General features: G+C 46.4%; 1 protein-coding gene across 3 annotated transcripts in view; it reads right to left on the reverse strand.

The window, feature by feature from the left end:
* Positions 1-10,974: 10,974 nt before the first annotated feature.
* Positions 10,975-20,546, reverse strand: part of arid2 (AT-rich interactive domain 2) — a 103,038-nt gene continuing 93,466 nt past the window's right edge. For all 3 annotated transcript variants that reach the window (XM_084330591.1, XM_084330593.1, XM_084330592.1), the window contains one exon: positions 10,975-11,421. In XM_084330591.1, coding sequence (XP_084186717.1) covers positions 11,310-11,421 — 112 coding nt within the window. In that variant the 3' untranslated portion in view covers positions 10,975-11,309. The remainder of the gene's footprint in view (positions 11,422-20,546) is intronic.

A 20,546-nucleotide genomic window follows, 5' to 3' on the forward strand; every position in this document is an offset into this window, starting at 1 on the left:
AAAGAGGGCAATTTTTCCAGAGATGTCAATATGGCACTTATATTTGTTTTCCTCAAGAAAGATAAGGACCCAACCGAGTGTGGCAGCTATAGGCCCCTAAGTCTCCTCGGAGCCGATCTTAAGCTATATGCCAAGGTTCTAGCCACCCGACTTCAAAAGCATATGACATCTCTAGTTCATCCTGATCAGACCGGCTTCATAAGAGGCCGCCTGGTTACTGATAACATCAGATGGTTACTGCATGTGATTGATGCCAGCAAGGATAAGAATAGACTTTTAATTGTCATTGCACAGTATACAACGAAATTTCAGGGGAGCTCCCACAGACCGTAGTACATATATACATACATGAACACATAACACATATAACACTGTACATAACAGAATATTTTAAATAATAAAGTGCATAATGGGTGGTAATCAGAGATTATCAAGTGCAGTGGTAAGTGCATGGTGCACGTGAGGGGACAGTCAATGAGTATTTAACAGTCTGACTGCTTGGGGGAAAAAGCTGTTCTTAAATCTTGTACTCTTGGCATGTATGGATCGGTATCTCCTCCCTGAGGGAAGGAGCTGGAAGAGGTGATGTGCTGGGTGAGACTGGTCCTTGATGATACATTTGGAGCGGTGGAGGCAGCGGGAGGTGAAGACGGAGGTGATGTTTGGTAGAGGAGTCCCGACGATCCTGCCTGCCGCCTTCACCACCCTCTGTAGATGTTGCAGTTCCTACAGCGGTCATGTCCTTGGACGCAATGAAGGCATTTGACAGATTGGAGTGGTCTTACCTGTGGGCAGTTCTTAGAAGAATGGGGCTTGGAGAGGATTTTATTCATATGATCAAAGTTCTCTACACAGGGCCTTCGGCCATGATCTTAACGGGAAAGTTCTGCTCGCCACTCTTCTCTGTCTCGCGCTCTTCTAGACAGGGTTGCCCTCTTAGTCCCGGTCTTTTTGCCTTATCCCTCGAAACTCTAGCTCAATACATAAGACAATCCCAAATTATTTCTCCGGTTTCAATTCAGGGCACACTGCACCATATCAGTTTATACGCAGATGATGTACTCCTGTTTATGCAGAATCCCTCCGTCTCTCTACCTCATCTTCTCAATGTGATAGATGAGTTTGGCAGCCTATCCGGCTTTAAGATCAACTGGCCAAAATCTGCCTTTCTTCCACTTAATGCGCCTGCGAAGGCTACCATCCTGCCTGCAAACAAACTTATGGTGGAGCACTTTAAATGTCTCGGAATTGAAATATTCCCCACTATTAGCCAGACAATACGGTATAACTACTCCAGCTTGGGTGACAGGATTACAAATGACTTCAACAGATGGTCAAAATAAAAAAATGCATTACAGGCCAGTGTGTCAATGATTAAAATGAATATTTTACCCAGAATTAATTTGATCAGCTCAATGCTCCCGTTGCCTCCTCCTGTTGGTTACTGGCAGAAGTTGCATTCTGCCTCATATAAATTTGTTTGGAATAATAAACGCCCGCGCTTGAAGAGATCAACTGCCCAAAGAAGTAAACTCGATGGAGGCTTAGCATTTCCAGACTTTAAATATTACTTTCAAGCTTTCTCTCTGAGACCTCTGATCACTTGGTTTGACACTGGCGTGATACCCAGAAAGGATGTACCAACCGCCATAAATGGTACACACATTCCCCTCTATTTAATAACAATTTACTCCTTATTGGACAACAACCTATTAGGTACCCTAGATGGGAAAAGAAAGGCATCCATACGCTGGGGGACATCTTCGATAACTCTGGTCTCCGATCTTTCCAAGATCTATCCAATGGATATGATCTACCAGGAACCTCCTTTTTCTTTTATTTACAAATAAGAGCAGCTCTGAGGGCTCATGGCGTTCAATGGGATGCTCCACTTGACTAGAGCGTCACCGCTATCACAAATTATTTTATGACAAAAAGACATTGAGAGGCTTTGTTTCTGACTTTTATCGCCATTTACTTACGTCCTCGTATAAGGACCTCCCCCTGGATACGATTTGGAGAAAGGATATCCCGGAGTTGGATGTAGATTTTGATTGGGATGCAGTCTGGGAAAATGTCCGGCTGTCCTCACGCAACCCAGATCACCAACACAGATTCATCAACATTTTATTGATAGGACTTATTTTACCCCTAGACGATTGAATCTAATGGGTCTCAGACCTGACTCTCGATGTACCTTATGTCCAAACGGGGCCATCGGAACATTTATGCATATGTACTGGGAATGTCCTCCTGTTGAGCTTTTCTGGGAAGAGATTACCACCCAGCTATCAGATATTTTCTCTCTGACTATACCTGTCCTGCCTTCTGTATTATTATTGAATGAGGTTTCCCAATTACCGACCTCTACCTCTACCTCTGAAGAGCCAGCGAAGACCATTGTCCACTTGTTTTTTCTTTTTGTTTTCTATTGTATTTTTAATTATGTATATATTCTGAGCCCCCTTTAGATGTGGGTCTGGTGGTTGTGGGCTCGGACTGGGGGGGGCCGTGGTTCGGGGTCTCTGCGGGTCGAGGCATTAAAGAGGCGTGATGCTTTGGCTCGTGGGGGCGCTGGACTGCGGGTCCTCAGGGGTCGGGGTTCGCGGCTGCCGGGCCTGTAGATGGAGGGGGCTCAGGAAACCCATTATGTTTGTGTTCTGGGCCCCTTTTGATTGTGTCGGAGTGTCACAGGCTAGGGGTGGGGGGGGGCCCTTGGTTCGGGCCCTCGGCGGGTCGGGTTGTTAAAGAGGCATGATGCTCTGGCTCGCCGGGGTACCGGACTTGGGGCTCTCGAGGGTTGGGGATCGTGGCTGTGATGGGTGGTGAGAGAGGGGGCTTAGGGTGTTAAATGTACAATCTGTTTTATTTATTGTCTAGTCATTGTTGTGTTGAGTCGATGTTTTTGGTGTCTTTTATCTATTATTATTATTGTTATTATTATTATTATTGTTATTATTATTGTTACTAGTGTTACTATGTTGTGAATTGTGTTGTTTCATGTTTGAAAATAAAAAAATTTGATCACAAGATGGAAATTACAAAAAAACTAAAAATGAAACATTCGTTGGGAAGACAAAATCTCTCTGAAATTGACATTTACACATGTACCTAAACATCTGAGTCAAATATTGGTGCATTAGTATACTTGAATGTAAATGTATACCATGATATGCAGTATGTATCAAAAACGCTTTAACTTGTGATTCCCAACCTGCAATATTAAAGATGCTGGTACAATTTTCTAAAGATTGAGGTTGTACACATAAAACAGTTCAGTGGATAGTATAATGAGAAAAAGAATAGAGCCACACACTTTTGATCAAGATGGTTAATCAATCAAAACACTATACAAGCCAGAGGGCGCTGTGTACTGTGTTGGTTAAAAGGCCACCGCTAGGAATACGTGGCAGTGTTTGCAGCGCTAAAACTATTATATATCATAGCTATGGATATAATACTATTGCCCATTTGACATAGAGTATCTATCGTTCAATTTGTGAAAAAGAAAAAATTTTTTCATCCATACATTCCCGTTTTATACCGTGGTGAATATGAGTATAGTTTTAGAGTAATCCTGTCTAATCCCAGAAAACTATGCTATGCAGCAATACGTGCTTTTCACTAAAAACTGTGCAGTTTCTCGCCTGTATACGCTACTATTTCAAAATCAACTCTATATTATCGTATTATGTTTCATCATGAATGCATGAAAGGGTGGGGGGGGGGTAGTTTTTTTATGCTTTGATCGTCACCAACGGAATACGTTACACAGTACATTACACACATACGGTCCGATCGCAATGAAGGAATTATTGGATCAACGCAAGATTGATACCATATAGCCCTTACCTTGACTAGGATGTACCCCAAAAAGAATATTCCAATTATCTGATCGCCATTCCAAGTATTGATGTCGATCGTGTCCATAACATAATCCACCAAAGAACATGAATCGGGAGTGTTTGATTCTTATAAATCCATGCGTTATAACCACTCGCCATGCCCGACTATAGTCCGCCCGTGATAGGTTTTTCAGTTCATTGATGTCGAATATCCTCTATATATCTAAAAGCCTTAATGAAGAATATGCCTAGAAGTCTGTGTCTCTCTCCCTCCTCACACACATGCAAAATCATGTAGCAGAACATGCAAAATCCTAGTTCACTCTCTCTCTCTGGCAGTTATACATGCAAAATCCTTCCTTTCAGCACACACACACACACACACACACACACACACACACACACACACACACACACACACACACACACACACACACACACACACACACACACACACACACACACACACACACACACACACACACATGCACTCACAGAGACATACACACACCCCCCTCCCCTTTCTAAGAGTGTATAAAGTGACATGTAATATGGACATTCTGTTCTCTCTGGTCTCCGGCTCTCTTTTGTCTACTGGTGATGTGCCCGCGCGGGGTGACTGTCTGTCTTCTTCTCTAATGAATAAAAGCTCCGTTTGAGAAATACTCTGTCTCCGCTTCGTCTTTCGGCCGACTGGCCCACTGGCAAATCAATTAAGAATTCACGAGGGATAGGAAATCCCTAACAAATGGAGGTTCCAGAGTGAGAATTGATGTGGGCCAGCCGCAACCAAGGACGGAATGGGGACGCGGAGGAGGAGGAGACGGTGCAGAGGATCCAGCAGTCACTACCAGCTGTCTGCAGCGCGTCTGAACCAGGGGTGAGATACCAGCAGCCCCTCAGACGTCCGTGACCAGACCACCAGACGACCGGATGACAGGCAGGAGGAGACGAAGGACAGACGGGCCAGGATGAGAGGCGACCGGAGGAGATGGCAGCGGTGCGAGAGGCCGGAGATGACCACCGCAGCACCGGAGAGGAACACCGCAGCCAGGCACCGCGGAGACCGCAGATCAATCACCGCTGATCGTCGTCTACGACACGCAGTTCATCCACGACTAGAACGGGGGAAGCGGCCGCAGGAGAGACACTGAGCTGAGTTGGAGTGACGGTGGGGCCGGCCGGCGAGAGGTGGAGCGGACAGTCTGAGACACTGGGAAGGCAGCGGACCGGAGGAGGCACGTTTGTCTAGGGGACCGCACCTGGAACGGGGACCAACCTCAGGAGGTCAGCCCTTGCCCTCCAGAAGACGGGGCCGACCCAGGTGGGCGGTGCACTGTGACAGAGGGAAGGAAGCGCCCTGATGGACGTTGTGTGTGCCTACGGGAACCAGCTCAGGAGGAGACCCACGTCCCCTAGAAGACGGGACCAGGGGTGCACTGTAATAGAGGGGGGGTTCCTCTGGGTTAGGTGATGAGTAAGGGGGGTCCGGCGGGGTTACGTGCTATCTTCTGTTAAGTTGCCAGAATTGTGTTTCTCTCTTTCTTCTCTCTCTCTCTCCCGCTTTCTCCCCTCCCTCTATCTCTCTCTCTGCTCTCCTGATGTTGATTATCCCGTCTGGTATTGGATGTGATGCATGTAATGAGGTGACAATCGACGGATACAGATCAATGAACTGTGTGTTGACGTTTTATTTAACGTCAAAAGGGGGAATTGATAGGTTTTTCAGTTCATTGATGTCGAATATCCTCTATATATCTAAAAGCCTTAATGAAGAATATGCCTAGAAGTCTGTGTCTCTCTCCCTCCTCACACACATGCAAAATCATGTAGCAGAACATGCAAAATCCTAGTTCACTCTCTCTCTCTGGCAGTTATACATGCAAAATCCTTCCTTTCAGCACACACACACACACACACACACACACACACACACACACACACATGCACTCACAGAGACATACACACACCCCCCTCCCCTTTCTAAGAGTGTATAAAGTGACATGTAATATGGACATTCTGTTCTCTCTGGTCTCCGGCTCTCTTTTGTCTACTGGTGATGTGCCCGCGCGGGGTGACTGTCTGTCTTCTTCTCTAATGAATAAAAGCTCCGTTTGAGAAATACTCTGTCTCCGCTTCGTCTTTCGGCCGACTGGCCCACTGGCAAATCAATTAAGAATTCACGAGGGATAGGAAATCCCTAACACCCGGACCTATATGATCGACGCACACCCGAATGCCTGTTACTGTTCCGCAACTGTAAGTTACTTCCGGGGTAGGCCTGATTGGCCCCGACAGGCACGTGACAGGCGCAGCCACGCCCCGCGGCAGCCTCAGGACGCGCAACTTTCTCTGCCGCGCGGCACGCTCCGCGGCAGCATTATGTAGATTATGTAGCAGTAATACGCCCTTTTTCACTATCCAGAAATAGCTCAATTGGCAGCGCTGCATTGGTGTGGATCCTACCGTCCGTTGCTGGCGAGTTCGATTCCCTTCAATTTTATTTTTATTTTTTTTAACGTGCATTCGTTCGCCGTTAAGTTTAGGCATGTTAACTTTAAGCATTGTTTCAGCATTGAGTTGGTTAAGGTTAAAGGGTTAAGTTTAGGCGCTGTTAAGGAGCTGGTTAAGGTTAGAGTTTGTCTTAGAGAATGGCAATAGACAGCCTATTTCCGCGTTACAGCGCGAGGCAATAGACAGCCTATTTCCGCGCGACAGCTCTCAGCAGCCTCGTTGCGCGTCCTGAGGCTGCCGCGGGGCGTGGCCGCGCCTGTCACGTGCCTGTCGGGGCCAATCAGGCCTACCCAGGAAGTAACTTATAGTTGCGGAACAGTAACAGGCCACCCGAATACAGAGAGTTTCAAAGGATGTGCAATACTGGCCGCAATCCACCAGGCGGCGGTATTGGACTTTTGCGATCTCAGACCCATTCCCAATGTTAACACCAGGCCCCTGGATGGATAATGAATGGAAATATCGAATAAAAGAAATAACGATGAAAAAACCGACTTTTCTCAAGTTTGGCGCTCAAGCGTCTGCGAGTTAACCCGACTTATCTCGGGCTTGGCCTCCATTGAGTTCATTTGGAATAATGTCAAAGAAATTACAAATCAATAAGTTACCTTTTTATTTTCCATTTAAAAACAAAATAGAATGCAGGTACAAAAATACAAACAAATCACACTATACCTACTGTATAACCCTAATCCCCTCGCCCTATACATCCGAACCCCAGTCCACACGCTCATCCACCACCACACTTCCCAGGCAACACTGATGATAATCATCCTCACCACTATCATCCGAGTCATGATCCCACATATCCCTATCCTCAGTTTCCTTAGAAACATTTGCAGTTTTGGCATTGACAAAGATCTGTACATGGCAGTTTTTCAGACACACAGGAACATCTTCCTGTCTCACATTTGCCTTGTTGGCAACCGCAGTGGACTACCTGCAACACACTATCAGGGACCGGATTTGTAGTCATCCAGGTCACCGTTAACTCCCCATTGGACGTTCCACCCATTGCCAACGGGTGATGAGGCACACATTACAGCTTCTCGCTGAGGCCCCTGATAAACTGGTTTGACCCTGAAATTGCTGCGTCATGGCTTTCCTTAGAAGCAGCAGCGGTCTCACCACAAAGATTACAGGATGTAATAAGTTACCTTCTCTATGTATATATACTGTATATATGTATATTGAACACTTTTGTTTACACTTGTTTACGTACTTGACTTTCTATTTTATACCAACTTTTTTTTTGATCTAGCACACTCTCCGGAGCAAAACAGAAAGAAGCATTTCATACAAAGTATTCTGTATGACAACTAATAAAGAAACTTGAAGTAATATACTCCACTATTCCTATATCAAAATGCCAATTACGATATGGAGTGATCATATCCCATGTGATTCAAATGTGGCGTAATGTAGAGGTCTTTTGCGGTTAAATGCCTGTGGCACCTCGACTCTCCAATTTTTCATGGGTTGGCCGACCGTCCATACTAACACAATTGGCTATGTTAGCGGGTGGGTGGGAAGGGGGGTATTGGCATAATGACTAAAATTGGGATGGGAGGAAAAATACAGAAAATAGGAGAAAAAGTGGATCAAAAAAGAGGGTTGGTCTCAGATTTGTATACACTTCTAATGAAATCCACATATAAAAAATGTACATTAGTCAGGCGAGGAGACATCCCAGGGTTAGACCCCGAATTTGACTGGGATGACGTTTGGACAAATGTTACATTAGCCTCCCGCAACCCTAATCACCAGAGGAAATTCTTTTTAATTATATTCATAGGACTTACCTCACACCTAGGAAGCTGTTTGCTATGGGACTGGTAACGACTAACCATCTTACCATCCTCTATCATGCACTCTTCCACTAAATAATCTTCCTTGCCTATATTACTACCTACTATGCTAATATGTCTCTACTACTATGCACTCAACACTGCAGCACCCAAGTTCCAACACTGTTTGATGAACATTGTTACTCCGCTCTTAGTTGTACACTTCCTGCTGACCTGTCGTACAGAACCTGTAAGTTGCTTTGGATAAAAGCGTTCAGCTAAATGACTAAATGTCAAAGTAAATATTCTACATGTAGGTTGTTTGCAACAGACACTGATAAAACGAAAGACACCGGGGGTCAACAGACACTGAGGCGACAGTGGCTCGGAAGGTAGAGCAGTCATCTGGTAATCCGGAGGTTCCCGGTTCGATTTCCACTCCTCCAGGGCAGCATGTCGAAGTGTCCTTGAGGAAGACACTGAACGCCCAACTGCTCCCGATGAGCAGGTCGGCACCTCGCATGGTCGCCTCCGCCGTCGGTGTGTGAATGTGTGAGTGAACGGGTCAAATGTGAGGAACAAAATGTAAAGTGCTTTGGATAAAAGCTGTTGTATAAATGCACAATTTACCTTTTACTGACGGAGGTCAACAGACAGGAGGTCAACAGACAGGCAGGAGGTCAACAGACAGACAGGAGGTAAACAGACAGGCAGCAGTCAACAGACAGGCAGCAGTCAACAGACAGGCAGCAGGTCAACAGACAGGAGGTCAACAGACAGACAGGAGGTAAACAGACAGGCAGCAGGTCAACAGACAGACAGGAGGTCAACAGACAGGCAGCAGGTCAACAGACAGACAGGAGGTCAACAGACAGAGCAGGTCAACAGACAGACAGGAGGTCAACAGACAGGAGGTCAACAGACAGACAGGAGGTCAACAGACAGGCAGCAGGTCAACACAGACAGGAGGTCAACAGACAGGAGGTCAACAGACAGACAGGAGGTCAACAGACAGGCAGCAGGTCAACAGACAGGCAGCAGGTCAACAGACAGACAGGAGGTCAACCGACAGGAGGTCAACAGACAGGTCAACAGACAGGAGGTCAACAGACAGGCAGCAGGTCAACAGACAGACAGGAGGTCAACCGACAGGAGGTCAACAGACAGGTCAACAGACAGGTCAACAGACAGACAGGAGGTAAACAGACAGGCAGCAGGTCAACAGACAGACAGGAGGTCAACAGACAGACAGGAGGTCAACAGACAGAGCAGGTCAACCGACAGACAGGAGGTCAACCGACAGGAGGTCAACAGACAGGTCAACAGACAGGAGGTCAACAGACTGACAGGAGGTCAACAGACAGGCAGCAGGTCAACAGACAGACAGGAGGTAAACAGACAGGCAGCAGGTGAACAGACAGGTCAACAGACAGAGCAGGTCAACAGACAGACAGGAGGTCAACCGACAGGAGGTCAACAGACAGGTCAACAGACAGGAGGTCAACAGACAGGCAGGAGGTCAACAGACAGACAGGAGGTCAACAGACAGGCAGGAGGTCAACAGACAGACAGGAGGTCAACAGACAGACAGGAGGTCAACAGACAGGCAGCAGGTCAACAGACAGGCAGCAGGTCAACAGACAGAGCAGGTCACGTCCTCAGAAAAGGGGGGGATAAAGAAAAAGCCTAAAACGAGGGCAAAATGTTCAGTCTTTTATTTAAAAACTATAAACAGTCACCAAAGTAAATAAAGCCAACCTCTAAACAGACTGTTAGGTCTATAGTCAACATCCTACTGACGCGGCAGAGAGGGGGGCGCTGGGGGCCGATGGTGCGACCGCTGGATGCTTCTACACGACAGTCAGTTAAATGTCACACGAACACACCGCAGAGAGGGAGAGGACAGTCTCTTGAGGACGTGGTGAAGCCGGAATGTGGCAATAATGGGTTTTTTTTAAGAATGAAAAAATAGTACAATAAAACTCCACACTATTATTAAGATAGAAAAAAGTAGTGAGGAAAAATATCATACCTGCACGTAAAGCAAAGAACACAGGAGGAAGACCTGTATAAAACTCCATGTATTTAAACCAATTTACAAATACAAAAGAAGTTGTTTTGTGTACGGCGTCTGAGCTCGTACTCATGACATACGCTTACAGTGGACACAATGTTAACTGGTGTGGAGGAGGGGGGGGGGGGAGAATACCTTCAATAATTTTTTCTTCTTCTACAAAATGACATGATATATTATTCCATACTCTTTCAGCCAGCAAAATGAGCTCTACAAGGTATTATAATACAAAAGACGTCGACAGTTCCACAAAAAACTGCCCCCCCCCCCCCCCCCCCCCCATCCCTAAGTGTTACAGCATCAGTACCTTTGCAGAAGTATTTACAGGTTTTAAGTACATTCATCCACTGCTGAGTATAGAATCACATTAGATACAAGTAACCAGGGATCATAAAAAAAAAGCAAACAAAACGAACAAACGAACAAAGGGGAAAAAAACCATACTACTGTTTCTAAAGTGATGGGTTCCTCCACGCCCATCGACTCCACAGAGAGCCTTCTCCAGTGGCTGCATCGGCAATGAAAGAGGATCTTCTTTATATATATTCACAAATATTTACACGATTCTTTAATTGTAATGGTATTCATTTTCAATAATAAATAAGTGAAAATATATCGACTCAAGTAAGAAAACCAAGCTACCAAGTTCTAAAAAAAAAAAAAAAACTGCGCCAGTCACCAGCGGTGTCATCCTCCCTCGACCCTCAAACCCCCCCCCCCCCCCCCTCCAGCAGAGCGCCCCCCGTGTGTCCTTCTGTCTGCCCGCCACCACCTCACACCAGTCCTTTGCCAGACGGTCACGGGTTTAGAAAAAAAGAAAAGAAATGTGCTCGTATTTGGGGTTTTCGTCGCTGGGAGTCCCTCAGGGAAGCAGTCACAAGAGCTCCCCCTGGTGGGCGGCTGGTGGAAGACCCCCATGGCAGTTTGTTGTGTGTGTGGGTGGGGTTGGGGAGAGGGCGGGGTTGGAGCACAGGGTGAGGAGGGGTTGGCAGGGAGGTTACAGTCAGTCAGTTACTGCCCCCCTCCGTCCCCACCACCAGGTGGCGGTAGCCCCTCTTCTGAGGGGAGAGAGAGGTCCTCCTGTTGGCCTCAAGCCTGGAGCGAGCGCGTCAGTTCATAAAGGCATTTGGCGAGCGTGGTGGACACCTCCATGTTGCTGAGCGCCAGCACAGACAGGTGGTTCTCATGCCTCTTTACCAACCTGAGAGAGAGAGAGAGACAAAGAGAGAGAGAGAGAGAGAGAGAGAGAGAGAGAGAGAGAGAGAGAGAGAGAGAGAGAGAGAGAGAGAGAGAGAGAGAGAGAGAGAGAGAGAGAGAGAGAGAGAGAGAAAGAGAAAAAGAAAGGAGAGAGAGAGAGAAAAATCAATCAGCAAGTTCCTGGATTGCTGGAGAACTAACAGCTGGTGAACTTGAGAAGTTAGGACTATCTGACTCTTAATAATAAACACTGTTAGGACTATCTGACTCTTAGTAATAAACACTGTTAGGACTATCTGACTCTTAATAATAAACACTGTTAGGACTATCTGACTCTTAATAATAAAAACTGTTAGGACTATCTGACTCTTAATAATAATAAACACTGTTAGGACTATCTGACTCTTAACACATTGTGCGCCAAAAACGTGATCTTTCGTTATTACCCGCCATGCGTTGTGCGCCAACAACGAATGAACACGTTCTTGGGATCAATATTTCATTTTTTCGCCATGGCATTCATAATTCATCCAGCCTCCCTCCGGGACTGCAGCTGAACCCTGTCTGATATTGCAACGCCTCAATACCGCCGCCTGGTGGATGTTGGGCGAGTTACACTGCAAGCCAAACCGGAAGTGGCGCTCGGTGCATCGAGGAAATTCCTCCGGCAGTAATATCTTGTAACGTGGGTCTCGATACACACGAGTGCATTGGATCGCTTTCTAAACGCAATAATCAATATGATTTCGGCGTTTATTGCATCATACAAACGGGAAATGGATCTAGCAGATCGACGTCAAATAATTGGAATATTATTCCTCCAGTCTCATCGGCGAACGGTAAGAGGAATATAACGTTATTTTCAGCCCAATTGTTTATTAATTTCACGGCAATCCATCTGATCAACATATCAACCCATACTAAATAAAGCAGTTACTGACGATCAAGGAATTATAAACAATCCCCCCCCCCCCCTTTCCTTCACGCATGATGAAGCATAATGTATACGGATCATATACATTTGAATTTTTTAATATAGCATGTATAGGAAAGAAACGCCAATCGATAATCTATTATATAACTCGCGTTTTAGGAATTACTGCAGAAAACCTTAAAAACATACTTATATTCTCGACGGTATTAACACAACAATGTATGAATAAAAAAAGTATAACGTTCCCACATCCGGAACGATAGATAACCAATGTTGAATGGGCCATAGTAATGTCGATATAGCTATAATATTTAAAAAGTTATAGCCCTGCAAAGAAGGTAAACATCTCCATAGGGTTACAGCACTGGCAGACTGGGCATAAGTAGGGATGCCCCGATCGATCGGCCACCGATCGTTATCGGCCGATAATCAGTATAAATATGCGATCGGGGAATTCCGATAATTAGTCATATTCGCCGATCGCGGAAACTGATCAAGTGGATATCTCACTCGCTTGTCTCAGACGCACAGGACCTGCAAACTGCTCCTCGTCCCTAGCCCCGCCCGTACCCGTGTAGAGTTTGTAAACACAGAGGAGGCGGACCTCCTCTGCTGAGTCTAGATAGTGCATTCGACCTGAGCTAACGTTAGCTACCTAGCTATCGTTACTGTTTAAACAAAATTACCCAGTCAACTATTCACTTTTAGTAGGCATTGTCTAACGGTATTTAGCCGGCTAGCTACTGATAGCTCCGGATATCAACAAATGTTGATATCTCCGTTAGCTTGCGTTAGCTGACGTTAGTTCACAGTTCAAAACGAAATGTCCGATTGAACTAAATAGTTGTCTTAACGTCATCTAGCCGGCTAGCAGTAGCTACAGATAGCTCCTGATATCAATGTCTTATAACATTGATTGAATGCGTATTCGAGCTGAGGGCTTGCTGAATGTGAAATGACCAAAGCATAACGTTACCAATAGGGTCCCGCTGCAGCGCCGGAGAATCCTTTTTGGAGCTGGAGGCTACTAGAGTACACACAGACAGTGGAGCTGTTTGCAGATAGCGAGCATTTTGACTTGTTGCGTGGTGGCGATGTCTCGCAGATAATACAAGTACAAGTCTAATTATATAATATATATATTTTATTAAAAAAAAAATAAAAAATTTATATAAATAATTTTTAATTTCTTTTTAATCAAAAACGATCGGTATCGGATCGGTATCGGCCGATATGGCTCACGACGATCGGTGATCGGTATCGGTGGCAAAAAACGTGATCGGGGCATCCCTAGGCATAAGGATGGGCATACTGCGTGGCAGACAATGTGTTAATAATAAACAGTTAGGACCATCTGACTCTTAATAATAAACACTGTTAGGACTATCTGACTCTTAACCCTTTAATCGCCAATGACGTGTTTAGACGTCATTCCTCGCCATGCGTAATCTGCCAATGACGTCGTACAGCGTCTTTGAGATCAATATTTCAAAAATCTGTCATGGCAATCATATTTCACCCACGGAGACTTGACGGGTGCTCTAGAGCTCCTCTCAACTCTCCAACGGTGCAAGACCGCCATCTGGTGGCCGATCGGCGAGGTGCCAAAACCGGAAGTGAGCGGCCGGAAGTGGTGCTCACCCACTATCCAGCTTGATACTCTAGTGGAGGCCACTAGAGTATACACACAGACAGTGGAGCTGTTTGCAGACAGCGAGGTGGCGATGTCTCGCAGATAATACAACTACAAGTATGATTATATAATATATATATTTTATTAAAAAAAAGTTGGCAGTTAAGAAATCTGCTTGGCGGGTAGATTCTTCCCATCTACCCGCCACTGGCCGGTGAGTCAAAAAGTTAATTTCGCTCCCTGGCGACAGCGAAGGAGACGACAACCCTACGGCCTTAGCTCAAATGTAGAAGAAATTGTAAATAAGAAAGGTGTTTCAACGTCGGCAGTATGGACACATTTTGGGTTTCTAAAGTCGGACAAGAATCAGAGCAGCATTCGTTGCAAAATGTGTTGAAGACCGGTGCTAACCAAAACGGGGTAACACGACAAACATGTTCCATCACCTGAAACAGTATCACCCGTTAGAGTACACTGAATGCAAGTGAATTCAGTCGGAAATGAGTGGTGGCGTTAGCCGACAGCCAAGAAGAACCAGTGAAGCTTGTGCTGCAACTGCAATTAAGTACCTCCGTAGCGGCGCAGCAACAAACGCTAGGGTCTGCTTTTACAATCTTTTACGAAACATTCAGACAATGTTGGATCTAACAAAATGGATTTATATGGACACATTCATGGAGAATTCAAGCCGGGACCACAAAGCTTCTCAAAGGGTTGGCTCGACACGCAACGGCTCTCCAACTCGTAGTGACGTTGAGTTCTACTTCGTTCTACTGCAGCAAAAAAGTTAGTCTATTAATAGCCCGCCGGGCATAAGAAGTTAATTAAACTTGACAGAAATAATTATTTCATGTATATCGATATCGAGTGATATGACAATTATTTGGCCATATCGCCCAGCCCTAAGATGTGTCCCGACTGCGTGTGTGTGTTTCCCCACACACATGAAATGAAACGTTATTTCATCTGATGCAGATCGCATGCACAAACATTGAAGTTGACATTCCTTCTATTGTGCGCCAACAGGAGAGACCACAAGTGTCTCATTAAAGACAGAACCATTTTCTTTTATCTACTTTTTTCTCCCATTTTCTATTTTTCTCCCATCCCAATTTCGTATCGTCCAATTCTACCCTCCCCTGTCTCGAACGCTGTTAGGCCATGCCTCCCACAAGCCGGCTGCAATGTGGACGAAGCCTTACATCACGTGTCCCCTCCGGTACTCGAGGAAGCAGCCGTCGCATCTTTTCACCTGCACAGCGTGATCTCTCAGCGTCGGGGGTCTGCGTGGGAGGGACACGCCGCCCCCGTCGCTTCCTGATTCTGCTGCGCAGGTGCACCAACCGACCTGTAGGTGTCGCTGTCCACAACGTCCGATCCCCACCCATCAGCTTCCCACCCCCTAATACTGCCAATTGTATTAGTTTGAACGACCAGCCAAGCTGATAGCAATGCGGAGAGCTGGGCTCGAACCCAGTGTCTCCTGCATTGGTGGCGAGCGCCTTGCCCACTACGCCACCTAGCCGCCCATAGACAGAACCATTATTGACCCACTGTGGGGGAGGGTGAATGTCATGCCAGTTTGATAAAGGGTCAATGGGAGGCATGTAGAATTGCACAAAAAGGAATTCATTATTCTGATGAGTATTGCACTTGGCTACTTTCAAGTTTCTTTATTAGTTGTCATACAGAAGTACAGAATACTTTTATACAAAATGCTTCATTCTGTTACGCTCCAGAGACTGTGCTAGACAAAAAAGATAAGTATAAAATAAAATAAGTATAGCAAGTAAAAAATAGAAGTCAGTGTTCAGTATGTACATATGTACAATGTTCAATGCAGAGTAGAAGTAACTGAGTTACCATACAATATACTATACCAGAGCATCCTGAGACGCATGGCTCCTCCCTAAAAACAAAATGGCTGCCGTGATAGCTGTGTGAAATGACAGCTCCTGAAAAGTTTGTTGGATTTGATTGGATTTGATTGAATTTTAATGGATTTTTAACATGGAATTGTACTGCCAGTTGAAAAGGTCCGTTTCATTTAATCTGCTTTAAAAACAGTGGACTACTTATACTGTTTTTGGGAACTTTTCTGAAATTGTGCTCTTGCTTGTTAGCAGTAGCCTAGCCTAGCTGGCTCTGTTAGCAATTAGCCAAGAGCTGGAAGACCTGCAGTAGCTTAGCTGGCTCTGCTAGTCCTGCTATCAATCCAGTCCAGAGTTGGAAGAATAATCTCCTGCTTACCTGCCCATCACCTGCTGCAGTGTGGCTCGTCTATAGCCTAGATCTGCAGCAGAGGCTTATTGACCTGTGGACTGAGAGATATATTTTTTACTTTGGCCTGACTTGGGCCTCCAGCCTGCTACACCTGGGCCTCCAGCTCTACTGGGCCACTAGCTGCACCTGGGCCTCCAGGTATACTGGGCCTCCAGCTCTACTGGGCCTCCATCTCTACTGGGCCTCCAGCCTGCTCTACTGGGCCTCCATCTCTACTGGGCCTCCAGCCTGCTCTACCTGGGCCTCCAGCTCTACTGGGCCTCCAGCTCTACTGGGCCTCCATCTCCACCTGAGGACCTCCAGCTCTACTGGGCCACTAGCTGCACCTGGGCCTCCAGGTATACTGGGCCTCCAGCTCTACTGGGCCTCCATCTCTACTGGGCCTCCAGCCTGCTCTACCTGGGCCTCCAGCTCTACTGGGCCTCCAGCTCTACCGGGCCTCCAGCTCTACCGGGCCTCCAGCTCCACTTAGCCTCCAGCTCTACTGGGCCTCCATCTCCACCCGAGGACCTCCAGCTCCACTAGGCCTCCAGCCTGCTCTGCCTGAGCCTACAGCTCCAGGATGACATCGGGCGCCGGTCCCCCACTGGAGTGTTCCACTACTGGCTGTTGCCAGATCGCCAAGCAGTTGGAGGATTTGCTGGAGCGGGTCTCCCTCCTCACCACCATCCATCTGGATGAGCAGAGACATCGGGAGACCATCCTGTCGGCTGACCTGAGAGAAGTACCCCCCCACCCCCCGTTCGGCTGGATCTTCTAGGGAGAGCCTATACAGGAAGCAGGGAGCCAAGCCCAAGCTCTACAGCTCCACTCCTACTCACCCCCCTCCCCAGGCCTGGTCTAAAGTGCGGTCGAGGCGTAAGAGGCGAACCTGGGACTCACGTCTTAGCCCTCCACCCCATGAGTCTCTCTCACTCTCCAACAGATTCAACATCCTGGAGAGTGTGGAGCTTGACCACCGGACACCAGGGGCCAAGAGGCAACGTCCGGGGTCAGGCTCACCCACTCCTACGGCTAGGAGCTGTCTGGGCCCCCCACCACAGGAGCGGGAGGAGGATCTGCCAGCTACTCCTAGCATTTCTAGGCGCCCTGGTTTCCCGGTCTTCACCCCCAGACCGAAACCGACCTCCTCTCCCGGGGCGTGGGAGCAGGTGTTACAGCAGACTGGTCATGCAGGAATGTCCTTCACTGCTGCTCCTGGTACCACGCCTGTAGCCGACACACAGGAGGCGTGGATGGGTCCCCTGCCTCACTCTCTGTCTCTGAAGGATCCCCCTCGCCAGCCGCGCCCCCCTCCCACTCGGAATGGTAAACCTCTACAGAGACCCACAAGGGATGGTGAGCCCTGCACCACTCCCCCCCCCCCTCCCTCTGTGCTTGTCATTGGGACTTCAATGGTGCGTCATGTGGCTGTCCCGAGGGCCAGAACCTACTGCCTCCCAGGAGCCAGGGTCTCGGACATCAAGGCAGCACTCCCTTCACTCATTAAGGACCATCCTCAGGCATCATCCATCATCATCCACTCCGGGTCTAATGACATTAAGTATCAACAGTCTGAGTTATTGAGGGAGGACTTTAGGGCCCTGATCTCCACAGTCCAGTCATCTAAGAAATCCTGCATTGTCTCTGGTCCCTTTCCCTCCCCTAGGTATGGGGATGGCAAGTACAGCAGGATCCGTGAACTTCATATCTGGCTGAAGGGTTACTGTTGCCTAATGATGATTCCCTAAATAGATAATTTCTATGTTTTCTGGAGACGTCCGGAGCTCTTTGCTAGGGATGGCCTTCATCCGAACTGGAATGGAGCCCGGCTGCTCTCCATGGGTATGGACATGGCTCTGAGATCCGCAGTGAGTGGGAGTAGGGAACTGGTCCGAAAACATAGAACAGTGGATGTGGCCTGAAATGGGGCGAGTCCGATCCATCTCATAGTTCCTTGTGTCCATGTTTTTAAAGCCACTCCCAGGGATCAGGCGGATCAAAGCCCTATTGATGGACCTACTCCTAAAAATATCTCTGTTGTATGTGATGGTTTGTCGCGTGGTAGGCACAGTTATGTAGAAGAGAGGGGTGTGGTCAGGAGTAACCTGGTGGATCTTAAAAATGAGAGATATGTACACCCCTTGTCTCAGGTTCCTGTTCCCATAACCTCTGTACCTAATGATACAGTCTCTGCCACAGTTAGTCTGAACAGCCCATCTGCCTTCAAGGATAGGAAAGGGCTTGGCCTAATCCATTTAAACATACGAAGCCTCCTTCAACAACATAAGTTAGACCATCTGAACATTTTAGTATCTCAGGCTGATCCTGATGTTCTGGTTTTATCGGAAACCTGGTTAAAAAAATCTGACAATGACTCATCTGCAGCTTTACAGCAGTATAATTTATATAGAAGCGACAGAGCTGGCAGAGGGGGTGGGGTTGCAATGTATGTAAAATCCTGTTTGTCTGTTTCAGTATTGAATACCATCACAGTTCCAAAGTGTTTCGAATTACTTGTGCTGAAGGTTGATTTGGGGCCTTGTAACTCTTTAGTTTTGATTGGTGTCTATAGGCCTTCCAAAGCTGAGGCTAGTGCTACTGATAAAATTATGGATATACTGTCATTATATTCTAATTCAGAGATGCTAGTGCTGGGTGATTTTAACTTGGACTGGCGAAATGCTGCTTCTAGTTACCTGAAGGAGGTGAGTGGTAACCTCTGCCTTACTCAGTTGATTACTGAGAGCACTAGACCAAACCCTAAAGATCATGCTAAATCCACTATCATTGACTTGATATTTTCTAAAAGATGTGACAGGATCTCTGCTAGTGGTGTTTTTGATTTAGGCATTAGTGATCATTGTCCTACGGTCTGTGTTAGATCCACAAAGCTGCTGAAATCAAGACCACGTATTGTTCAAAGGAGAAATCTTAAAATCTTTAACCCCCAAACCTTTTTTTGAGAACATTGCTACTAATAATAGTCTATGTTTAGCAGGGTCTGATAATGTGCAAACTGCACTGGATTATTTTATAAAGACATTTAATTGCTTTGTAGATAAACATGCTCCTAAAGGGACTAGGATTAAGGATAGGGTGGCACCGTGGTTCTCAAGTGAGCTGTCGGCATTATTTTCTGAGCGGAACTCTGCGTGGTCACGTGCTAGACGCACTGGGGATACGCAAGACTGGCTTTCCTTCAGACAACTTAGAAATAGAACTACTGCAGCTGTGAGGAAGGCTAAATCTGATAACTTTTTAGACTTAGTCTCGAATTCCTACTCTAACCCAGCTAAATTTTGGGGTGCAGTAAACCTGTCAAAATAACCCTGCTACATTGCCATTGTGTGGCTGATTGTAAAAACTCGGTTCCTCAGGAAATTTGTCTTGCTTTCAATAAACACTTCATTGAGGCTGGGTCCTTATTTGACAGGTTGTCTACTGGGCTGGCTCCACTGGATGTTGACTCTGACCCTAGCCCAATCTTCGATCATGCCTTGTGTGTACCTACATTTTCCTTCCAGCCATTTTCATCTAGTGAAACTCTCAATATCTTGCAATCCATAGACCCTAAGTGTTCTACTGGTGTGGACAATTTATACTATTTTTTTATAAAACTGGCAGCCCCTGTCATTTGTGAGCCATTGTCACACATCTTTAACCTTTCTATCGCATCTGGCATAGTCCCGCAAGTGCTCCCCTTGCATAAAGGGGGGGATAAGGATAAGATGGATAACTATCGTCCTATCTCAACTATCATTTCTAGCCAAAGCACTGGAGACCCTGGTAAACAACCAATTAAAAACCTTTTTCTCAAGTTGCTCAGTGCTAAGTACTCACCAATCAGGTTTCAGAGCAAATCATAGTACTATTACAGCTGTTACTTTGGTCACTAATGACATTATTTCAGCCCTGGACAATGGGAAGCATTGTGCAGTTCTCTTTGTAGACCTCTCAAAGGCGTTTGATACAGTAGACAATCACTTGCTTCAATGTGTCAATCTGTGAATTCAGGTAACTTTCAATCTGATTTCCTGCCATTGTCTAAGGGTGTACCACAGGGTTTGGTATTGGGGCCGGTCCTCTTTACAATCTATATTAATGATATTGTTTCTAGTCTTTCAGCACTAGCAGGTTGTCAGGCTCATCTTTATGCGGATGATACAGTTGTCCGCTGCATTGCGGATACTGTTCAGGAAGCTATTGTGAACCTGCAGCTTGCATTTGACACTCTCCAAAATGCTCTAGCTAAGCTCAAGTTAGTGCTTAATGCTAGTAAAACCAAGTCTATGATGTT

Source organism: Notolepis coatsorum, assembly GCF_963971535.1.
Source record: "Notolepis coatsorum genome assembly, chromosome: 15".
NCBI classification, from domain to species: domain Eukaryota; kingdom Metazoa; phylum Chordata; class Actinopteri; order Aulopiformes; family Paralepididae; genus Notolepis; species Notolepis coatsorum.